This window comes from Bison bison, unplaced genomic scaffold, assembly GCF_000754665.1.
Source record: "Bison bison bison isolate TAMUID 2011002044 unplaced genomic scaffold, Bison_UMD1.0 scf7180017864492, whole genome shotgun sequence".
Taxonomy (NCBI): Eukaryota; Metazoa; Chordata; class Mammalia; order Artiodactyla; family Bovidae; genus Bison; species Bison bison.
In genome coordinates, this window is record NW_011495051.1 from 4,965,723 (window position 1) to 4,976,730 (window position 11,008).

Sequence of the window (11,008 nt, forward strand, 5' to 3'; positions counted from 1 at the left end):
GCCCCAGCCTCCCCATGGTCCAGCTGTGGCCTGGCACTCCCAGCCCTCTCAGTCCACCCACTCTGCCACTCTCATGCTCTGTGACAGTCCCTGGGGCTCGGTGTTTCACGCCTTCCTGCTCGCTGTTCAACCGGAGTGCCCTTCATTTCCCTTAATCTCTGTCCTCCCCACGGTTCCCAACCCTCAGCTCTGGGCAGTCCTTGGCTGGGTGCAGGAGAACCGCAGGCCGGGATTCCTGCATCCCTAGCACATACTCGAGCATCCCCTTGGCTCATCTTCCCCAAGAAAACCCCTTCACGGGAGGATGAGCTGTCACCCCCAGCCGTAGGACCTAGAAGTTCAGCCAAGGGCACCGGGGAGTGGCGGGAGGGGCACTTACTTGCGGCCTGATTTGCCGTTGACCCGCAGCAGCCAGGGCTGGTCCTCCGGACGGAACTCCTTGAGGACAATGCCGTACTTCTTCCTCCGCGCCTCCTCCCGGAGCTTGCGGTTGAACTCGCTGCCGGCGCCCGACTCCGGCATCTCCTCTTCTTGGTAAATCTTCTTATTGCTCAGGTCTCGTTCCAGCCGGGCCTGGGAGACGGAAGGCGACACTTCTCATCAGGGAGCCTGCTCCCCACCCAACAACACCCCTTCCTCCCCGCAGGCTGAGCGGTGGACCCTCAGAGCCAACTTCCCGCTTGGCGAAAAGAGGCTCTGTGAATGTGGGCGAAGGGATCTGTCTAAAGCCCGCTGCAATGTCTGTTCTGGCAGCTTTCTGAAAGTTTGAAGTTATTTTCAAATGAAAAAAAAAAAAAAAGACACCCCAGAGTCCAATCACTTCTAGTAAACTCTTTGCTGCAAACCCCATCACAGGCTCACCTGGTCCAGAGCCTTCACCTCCGCCCTGTTCTCCCTTCACTTGCCCTCGACCCCACAGTGGACAAATCTCTTTACAGACTGTTTGTAACCCTTTAATAGCTTCTGCTATGGATGAATGTTTGCGTGCCTCCAAAATGCATTCTTTTTGACTGTGATCCGGGACTTCTGGAATCTTAGTTCTCCCATCAGGGATGGAACCTGGGTCCCTGAAGTGAATGGGCTAGAGTCCTAGCTGGAGTCCTAACCACTGTATCTACAGGGAATTCCCCCAAAATGCATCTAACCTAATTTCCAGTGTGATGGTATTTGGGGGCGGGGCCTCTGATAGATGATGATTAGGTTGTGAGGCTGCAGCCTATTAGGAGTGGGTAAGTGCCCTCTTTAATAAAGGATTGCAGAGTGCTGTGTCCCTCTTCTGCCAGGTGAGAACACAGTGCAAACGCACCAGCTATGAACCAGCAAGGCTGCCCTCACTAGACACCAAATCTGCTGGCGCCCTGATCTTGGAGTTCCAGCCTCCAGAACTGTGGGAAATAAATGTCTGTTGTTTATAAACCACCCAGTCTCTGGAATTCTGCTAGAGCAGCCTGCAACAACTAAAACAGCTTCTAAAGACCGCTCTGGAGTCTCCAACAACAGGGAGTCACCTCCAGGAGGCAGCCCGCTCCTCTCTTGCCCAGATAGATCTTGACCCCAAATGTCCATCAGTGGGCACAAATTTCAGGAGAAAGCCTCCTGCAAGGCCATACATATCTTGTTCTCAGGGGTGCCCAGAGGCTCAGCCTGGGCCTTAGTTATCATTTATCTGCACATGGGGAGAGCAGAGGATACTAAGCCTCAGTTACTATCACAACCAAGCAACTACTACATCAAATCCAGGGTCATGTTTTCTCACACCTTCAGAACTCGGACTTACCTGATTCCAAGTAGTGAGGTTGACTTTATCGGCTGCATTGAAAGCCATGATATTGTATTTTTTGGTGGTATTTCTGGAATGGACAAAAAGAAGAGGCCCTGCTCAGTCAATCATTCATTAATTCAGTAAATCCTCCCAGGCTCAGTCCTTTGTGCTGGGCAATGCTGGGGACCCATGAAAAAAAACAGAGATCAGTTAGGGACAAATATTTCTGGGAACCCAAGATGGGATAATTGGGAACTCAGCCCTGGGCAGTGGGGTGGACAGGCAGGGAATGCCTCCTGAAGGAGGAAAATACTGTAATGGAATTTTGCAGGATCAAAAAGAATCCATCCAGTAGAGTCACTGTTGCCATTCCTGGCTGAGGGAGTCCTAGGCAAGGAGGTTGCGTGTTACTGTGTATTAATGTACTCATTCATTCACTCTATTAAAAAAAAACAGTGATGCCCCAGAGGCCTCGGCTCAACCCCAGCCCTGGAAGAAGAATCAGACACTCCTGGAGGCTCGAGATTTTAATCCTTTTCTGAAGGGAGAGGGGGCTGGTAGGATCAGGGACTTACTTGGGAACTCGGACGACATACTCAGTGACATTCTGGCTGCTGGGGCCCTGAGGGGAGAGAAAGCAGGACAGTGAGTGAGAGGCTACAGGAGGCCACCACCGGGACCGCAGCCGAAGCGCCTTGCCGCACACTTACAAGGGCCGCCATGGGCGATGGGCGATTGACCCGGGTCCGGGCAGAACCTCTTTCTTTACGCCTCCCTCGGGGTGCGCGTCCCTCGGTCCCGCGGAGGCCGCCCTCAAGGTGTCGGGTCTCTGGCCTCGATCGCGGACCCTAAGCCCGGGATACAACCGATCCTGGGAAAAGCTATAGGGAGGCGGCTCTGGGTCGGCGATCAGCTTGAGACCGCCTGTGCCAAGTCTGCGCCTGCGCAGCCGCCTAAACCGGAATCGAAATCCTCCGGCAGGCCTAGTGGAAGTAACCTACTCCGAACTACAGGTAGCGCCTTCTGTATCTAGCGCTCTGGCGGCCCGCAGTATATATAGCACGAAAAATCCCATCAAGCCGATAACCTCATCACGCGGATAACCCAATCAGATGATGTGGAGACGCCCCCAGAGATATTACATCTCAGGACCGCGGGGTATCTTGGGAAGGAAGGGAGGAAACCCGCCACATTCGCGGCCTGTCGGGCTATTTGCGCATGCGCTACTTTACTACGGAAGTGAATTGGAGGAGGCCGCGTTACCACAGCAACCGAGGCCTCCTTGGCAGCAGACTGCTGCGGCTCTACCTGAGCCTCTTTGGGGTTCATTTCTCCCCACAGCCCCCTGGGGTAGCCCTATCATCTCGCCAAATAATCGGGCCAGGGGCCCTTGTGACGTTGAACCGAACCAGGAGGGGTCAGGGCCTGTGTAGGGGATGGAGCGCGATCACCCCACGGGCCGCAGGCCGGTTGGGTATGTGCAAGTCCAAGCTGCCCCAAATAGGCAGGCCCCTGAAGCCCCAGAAGAAGGGATACATCGCGGGGGTGGCTGGCTTACTCGGGGGAAGGGAAGGAGGTTGTGGAGGGCGGGAGAATGCAGGTAACAACCCCTCCCCGCCCCCCAAGTCCAGGTGTGCACACGCCCCTTCCTCCCGGCTCCCTACCTTATAGTAACACAACTGCGCATGCTCAGGGTCAGGTCTTCAGTGATCCACTTTAGCACCTGCTGGGCTTCCCTTGTGGCTCAGCTGGTAAGAAATCCACCTGCAATGCGGGAGACCTGGGTTCGATCCTTGAGTTGGAAGATCCCCTGGAGAAGGGAAAGGCTACCCACTCCAGTATTCTGGCCTAGAGAATTCCATGGGTCACAAAGAGTCGGACACGACTGACTGACTGACTGACTGACATTCACTTTTAGCACCTACTGCGCTGGGTTCTGGGAAATCCGTGGGGAATGTAGGAAGCCAGCACTATAAACTACAGGTCTCCATAGATGTGTCTGATAGTTATGGACATTTACCTATTCCTCACTTGCTACGATTATGTCAGAAACTATGCCAAGTACTAGAAATACAGGGACAAGGAAGACAAACAGATTCTGTCCTCTTGTAGTACGTAGTCTGGCAGGGGAGACAAACAAGAACAAGTAAACGGGCAAACTCATTAGTGATAGTGGCCGTTGCTGGAGGAAATAGGATTCTTTTTGTGTGGTGGTGGGGAATTAGGGTTTTGAGACTGGGAACAATGGGGTGGGAGGCTCTTTAGACAGCGATTAGAGAAGACCTGAAGGGTGAGCTGCAACCTGAAGGGACTGCGGTATGGAATTCCCGCGGAGGTGGGGGCGGGGGAGGAGCAACAGGGAGGTGACGAGTACAAGGGTCTGAAAGGAGGCCATTGGGCTGAAACACAGTAAAGAAAGGGGAGGGTGGTATGGGATGAGACTGGAGGGTTGGGCAAGTCCCTGTCCGTCTCAGAGCCTCAGTTTCCTCAACTGTAAGAAGGGGTGATGCTTCAAGGAGAGGCTGCACGCAAAGGGCCTGACCTGCTTGGGTTCACACCTCATCCACATGACCTGTAGCAGTATTAATGGGTGCCGTGCCTGGATATATCACTGGGTGTGGACACACACCCCCAGATACCACCCTAGGGCAGAAATAGGTCTGCCAGCAGACATGTGTCCAGCATCACCCACTATAGCTGTGGACACAATCACCTCAGCACCAACTGACCCCTACAGGCACCAACCCCTCTCCCCCGTCCCTCTTCCTCGGGCACCGCAGACATCCTCAACTCCCCCTGATCGTCTTTGTGATGGGAGGTTCAGGCTGCGGCAAAGGGACACAGTGCAAATACATGGCAACCAAGTATGGCTTCTGCCACGTGGGGCTGCTGCAGCAGGAGGCCCAATGGGGCACCCAGTGGGGCCGGAAGATCCATGACCTCATGCTGCAGGGGGATCCTGGTGCCCCTGCAGGGGACCCTGGTGCCCCAGTGAGAGCTCCCGGGCATGGCAGCAGAGGGATGAGGGGGCCCATTGGGAGGAGCTTCCCAGGAGGACCCTGTAGGAACTGAGGGGCCTCTCGAGGGCAGGGGCCACTGGCTGCTGCTTTGTCAACCGAGCCTCTGTGTCCTCAATTGTAAAATGGGAGAGCAGCTGGACCCTCAGCAGAAGGCTGGGGTGCGGGGTGAATGACTTCTTTCCTATAAAGGGCTTGGCAGAGTGCCTGGCCCTTAAGATGCACTTAGTAAACTTTATTTATTGTTGTTCTAGTCACTAAGTTGTGTCAGACTCTTTAAGACCCCATGGACTTTATCCCTTTGGCTCCTCTGCCCTTGGGATTTACTAGGCAACCCACCAGAGTGGGTTGCCATTTCCTCCTCCAGGGGATCCTCATAACCCAGGGATCAAACCCACATTTCCTGCATTGGTAGGGGGATTCTTTACTGCTGAGCCACCTGGGAAGCCCTCAGTAAACTTAGCTAGTATTTATTCACTTTGTGACCTTTGGCCCCTTCTGCCCCCAGTTCCTCACAACAAGATGGAGGTTGTCCCAGTTTCTCATGATAGTGATGAGCAAAGGAGCCCAACAAGCCTGGCGTTGGGCAGATGCCCCCGACCCCAGTAGACAGTAGCTGAGCCACATTCTCAGAAGTGCCCCCAGAAACCCCAGCTCATCAGAGCCAACTCAGGATCCAGGGCACCCAGAAAACGTTCCCCCAAATTCACCAGAACTTGCCTAGGTGACCTCGTAGGTGACAGGACCCCCAGGCACTGAATGCAGCCGCCCCTTCCCTCCCCAGGGAGTCATCCTTGATGTGATCAGCATCTGCATGCTGTCCTGCCCAGAGAGCCAGGGCTTCCTCATTGACAGCTTCCCCCAGGAGCTGAGGCAGGCCAAGGAATTGAGCGCTTTGTGAGTGACCCCGAGAGGGCATGAAACCAGGCCTCGTCCCCACCTTGGATGGAGATGCCAGGCGAGAGGAGCTGATGACAGGGAAATGGAGTTTTGTGTTAATTAGGGGATGGTCGGAAGATGGTTGGAAGTGTCTAGACCCCCAGGTGAGCTCTTTAAGGGTGAGGACAAAGTTATTTTAACATCTTCCCACACAGTCAATCCTTTCCCTGGTGGCTCAGACAGTAAAGAATCTGCTTGCAGGAGACCTGGGTTCAATCCGTGGGGCAGGAAGATTCCCCTGGAGAAGGGAATGGCTACCCACTCCAGTATGTTTGCCTGGAGAATTCCATGGACAGAGGAGCCTAACAGGCTACAGTCCATGGGATGGCAAAGAATCAGACACGACTGAGTGACTAACACTTGCACTTTCCACACAGTCCCTGGCAACTGGGAGACAAACTATTTGCCCACTGAGTGGCAGGCGGGCTTAGCATCACCTCTGGGTCGTAAAGATGGACTGTACCTCTCCACTTATCCATTTATTCAACCTCCTGTGCCCAAAATAATTCTTGAGGACAAGCTAAGTCCCCTGGACTTCACCAGACACATGGGACAGGGACCAGCAATATGTTCCATGCAAAATACAACAGAATTTCTGGTAAAGATAAGTGCAGTGAAGAACAGAGAACAGAATGACATCCCGGAGAGGTTGTTGATCACTCTCTAAGTCATGTCCCAGTCTTTGCGACCCAGGGACTGCAGCACACCAGGCAGAAAAAGAGAAACTGTGGCAGGCTAGGGGCCTCCAGGCTTTCCTGGGACTTGCTGGGCTTGCTGAATGTGGTAGAAACGCATTCAGGTGCCAGGCGTGGGGAAGGAATCAGACAAAGGTCGCAGGGGGCTGCCCCCTGCCCCCCCTGCTCCCTCATCCTGCCCTCTGTATGCATCTCTACTGAAGCAGTTTTGTCTGGATCATTGTTATGAAGGTAAAAGGCAAATAGTGGCTCCCTCTCCAGGTCTAGGAGCTCGAAGGGCAAAGGCCGAGCTAATGAATGACTCTAGCCAGCACCTGGCCTAGGGTAGACGCCCAGTCACCCATGCCAGCTGGATGGTCTCCACAGGTGGTCGCAAAGATCAGGACAGAGGCTGCAAAACCCCCAGGGCCTCGGGTTCCACGTGATCCACTGACATGTTCAGTTTGGACTATTCAGAGTTTCACACTTTTTTTTTAAATTCGTGGCCAACCTTCAAAAATCCGGAGATGCCACATGAAAACTCCCGGCTCCTCCTGAAAAAAACGCCTGACTTGGCAACACGGGAGCCTGCTGGTCCCCATGGCAACTGCAGCCTGAAGTCCTCTGGAGCTTTTCACCAGCCCAGCACTGTTCTCCACACTGCACAGATGAACTCTGATCTTCTGGAACGTTCCAGGCACCCTGCTTTTTCACAGAGGGATCAGGGAGCTAGCCCGGGTCACACCATTCAGGCAGCCAAGGCAGGACCAGGGCTCCGGTTTTAACACATGGATGGGATATGCTCCCCCTGTTCCCCACCGGCCCCCCTACACCCACCCGCTCCCTCTTCTTTACAGAGGCCCATTTAAGATCCTGCTTGTGTGGTGGCTTCACGCTAAGAAGCACAGCACACGTGCTTTTCTCTGGTACCCGTGTGGCTCTAAGAAGTGAGAAAATGAAAATAAACAGGATCTTAGTTCCCTGACCAGAGACTGAACCCATACCCTCAGCAGTGAAAGCTCGGAGTCCTAACCAGTGGGCCACCAGGGAATTTCCAAGAGTGGATTTTCTTTCGTTTTTTTTTTTTTAATATTTATTTATTTTGGCTGCACCAGGCCTTAGTTGTGGTATTCAGGATCTTTAGTTGTGGCATGTAGAACTCTGAGTTGTGGCATGTGGGATCTAGTTCCCTGACCAGGGATGGAACCTGGGTCCCCTGCATAGGGAGTGCTGAGGCTTAGCCACTGGACCACCAGGGAAGTCCCAACAGTGGGTTTTCTTTACAGAGAATTTTGATCTCTGTGAGCCATCTGACCCCTGCCTTAGGGTCCATCTAGGGTCTGCGTTAAAGGGCGTCCCTGGAGCCACCCAGCTTAAACCTCCAGCCCTGATCCTGCCGGGCTTTTGAACCTGTTTCAGGCCACTCTGGCTGGTGTGAGTTGGAGCAGTGAGTCTGGCTTGAGGCTGAAGCTCCACAAGAACACGATGCCCAGGAATTCTTCCCTTTATCCTTCCTGCTTTCTCTGTGCTGTTGGGGGGACAAAGGTGCTGAAATTCACAGGAAGCCAGAGCTAGACACTGCCTCAGCGTTCCCAGAAGACCAGAATTCCTATTTTACAGACAGGAAAACTGAGGCCCAAGCAGGGAACATTCTCTGAGGTTGGCCCCTACTCTGTGGGTGGCGGTGGGCTGGCCTAGTTCACGTGCTGGCCTTGGAGCCCTTGAGACCTGGGCTGAGGTCACACTCAGCTGCTATCTCCACGTGTCCACTCTGGGTCAACACTCCCAGCCTGTTTCCTTGTCTGTGCACAGAAATACCACCAGCATCTCCTCACTGCGAGTGAGGCTGATGCAGGGAAACTGTCATGTCTGTTTCTGAGTTGACTGCAGTCACATCTGCCCCCATCCTGAGAATACAAGCTCTGGGGAACCGAGGGGTCCTTAGCCGTTTGTCTAGAACTTGGCCTGGCTCGTGGCAAGAAGCATCTGTTTGTTGTGGTGGTTGTTGCTTTTGTTGTTTTTTACTTTTTTGGCCACATCCTGTAGCATGTGGGATCTTAGTTCCCCCACAAGGGATTGAACCTGTGCCCCCTGGAGGTGGGAATGCAGAGTCTTAACCACTGGACCACGAGAGAAGTCCTCAAGCAGCGTCTGTTGAATGAGTACACAGGAAGCACTAGGTTTGAGGGCCAGTGGGCCAGACCAGACCAGACACCAGTAGCCCTGACTATCTGCATCAGGTCGAGTTGTGCAGGAGATCCATGAACAGTCTCCCCAAGATGCCCAGGGACAGAAGGTCCACTTATGGGGGCTCATGCTTCTCCCTAAGGATCACCTATACTGTGAGACCAATGATTTGGGGAAGTTCACAAAAGAATGTTTTATTATTCATTTTTTGGCCTTGAGGCATGTGGGAATCTTAGTTCCCCCAGCAGGGATCGAACCCATGCCCTCTGCATTGGAAGCACGGAGTCTTAACCACTGGACCACCAGGGAAATTCCAGAAGTAGGTTTTACAATAATGATGTGTTTTCAAACTTTTTCCTAAGTATAGCCTCACGGAAGTTGCCGAGATGGTGGAGAGGTCCTGCCGGACCCTTCGTCTGGCTCTGAGGAAGGGCCACGTCTCATGCACTGCGAGCCCAATATCAGAACTAGGCTGTCAGCCTGGTATGTATTTGTTTTCACAGTCGCCTCCATGGCAAGTGACATCCACTTTCCATTTCCCAAACTAAAAGGGAAGTGGATAGAATTCAAAGCCTTAAATAATAGCGCAGGCAGTGACACGTGGACTCGTCAGTCAATGAACATTTTTTGAAATGTATTTATTTATTTACGGCAGTGCTAGGTCTTCATTGCGGCAAGCAGGCTTTGCTCTTTGTTGCGGTACTCAGGCTTTTATTGTTTCAGAGCTCAGGTTCTAGGGCTTCAGCAGTTGCAGCTCCCAGGATTCGTTGCTCCTCCACATTTGAGATCTCCCTGCTCAGGGATGGAACTCATGCCCCCTGCATTGGCAAGCAGATTCTTTACTGTCTGAGCCACTAGGGAAGCTGGGGGACGTCCTTAATTCTTGGGGGAAAAAAAAATTTTTTGTTTTGCTGCGCTGGGTCTTAGTGGCAGCACGTGGGATCTTTGATCTTCCTTGCAGGAGGCGGGATTATTTTGTTGTGGCTAGAGAACTCTTAGTTGAAGCATGTGAGATCTAGTTCCCCAACCCATGCCTCCTGCACTGAGAGTGGAGTTTTAGTCACTGGACCACCGGCAAGGCCCTGTTCTTTTCTTTTTAATCCATGTGAATATTTTAGTACATATTTCCTAAAAAGTGAAGGCTTTTGTAAAATTGTATCATGCTTCCATTATCACACCTTAATATCCTCCATGTCGTGAAATAACCAATCATTATGGAAATGCCTGTGAACACCTCAAAGTTTTTTTCTTTTCACGTCTTGTCTTAACCGGGATTGACGTAAGGTTTAGCCCACTGTGATCGGTTGCTTTGTCTCGGTCCTAACTCAATATAACTGGTGTCCTTTTACGAAGAGGAGATTTACACAGGGACAGAATAGCCGCCGAGGACACAGGGAGAAAACAAGCCAAGGAGAGAGGCTTCCGAAGAACTCCATCCTGCCAGAACCTCAGCCTCAGATTTCTAGTCTCCAGGACCGTGAAGAAGTGGAATTTCTTTTTTTAAAAAAATTTATTTTTGGCTGCTCTGGATCTTGGTTACTGCGAGAGTGTTTTTCTCTAGTTGTGGTGTGCAGGCTTCTCATTGTGGCGCCTTCTCTTGCTGCAGAACACTGGCTCTAGCCACTGAAGCATGTAGGCTTCAGAGTTCCCGGGCTCTAGAGAACAGGATCAATTGTTTTGCAGCATGTGGAGCTGAATTCCCTGGGATCTGAATTCAATCCCAGGGATCGAACCCTCGTCCCTTGCCTTGACAGACAGATTCTCAACCACTGGACCACCAGGGAAGTCTCTAAGAAACGGAATTTCTGTGGCTGGAGTCACCCAACTGTGGTACTTGGTGTGACAGCCCTCACAAATTTAAGATAGAGGGTCAATCAGGGGCTGCTCTAACACACCCCCGCCGGTCCCTTCTCTTACAGATTCACTCATTGCTGATTGGAATCAGTAACTTCATATTCCGAATCAATGCGAAATGTGTAACTTTCAGTCATTTGTTTCCCCCACATCAATTGGCTGACATTCTTCCCTTAAAGAAGGAACGTCCTTCCTCAGTGAGGGCTATTTGAAATATATTGGTTCCTGCCAGACGGGTGGGACACAAGCTCATCTTCTCCCTTCCAAGAGCCCATTTTCAGACTGAGGGGTTGGGGGTGTCCTAGCTGCCTCCAGTGGGGACAGTGAGGTTCATTATTTTGTCATTCTGTGTTTTGTTCTCTTGCATCCTTACCATCTCAGTTGCTGCTGCTGCTGCGTCACTTCAGTCGTGTCCGACTCTGTGCGACCCCATAGACGGCAGCCCACCAAGCTCCCCCGTCCCTGGGATTCTCCAGGCAAGAACACTGGAGTGGGTTGCCATTTCCTTCTCCAATGCGTGAAAGTGAAAAGTGAAAGTGAAGGTGCTCAGTCGTGTCCGACTCTTAGCGACCCTG

At 52.4% G+C, this 11,008-nt stretch overlaps 1 protein-coding gene across 1 annotated transcript in view; it reads right to left on the reverse strand.

The window, feature by feature from the left end:
• Positions 1 to 2,910, reverse strand: part of GTF2F1 (general transcription factor IIF, polypeptide 1, 74kDa) — a 6,280-nt gene extending 3,370 nt beyond the window's left edge. Inside the window, exons 1-4 of the mRNA XM_010828225.1 lie at positions 2,473 to 2,910; positions 2,338 to 2,384; positions 1,778 to 1,850; positions 380 to 573 (exon numbers count right to left, since the gene is read on the reverse strand). Of these exons, the coding sequence (XP_010826527.1) occupies positions 380 to 573; positions 1,778 to 1,850; positions 2,338 to 2,384; positions 2,473 to 2,484 (326 nt within the window). The 5' untranslated portion in view covers positions 2,485 to 2,910. The remainder of the gene's footprint in view (positions 1 to 379; positions 574 to 1,777; positions 1,851 to 2,337; positions 2,385 to 2,472) is intronic.
• Positions 2,911 to 11,008: the final 8,098 nt, after the last annotated feature.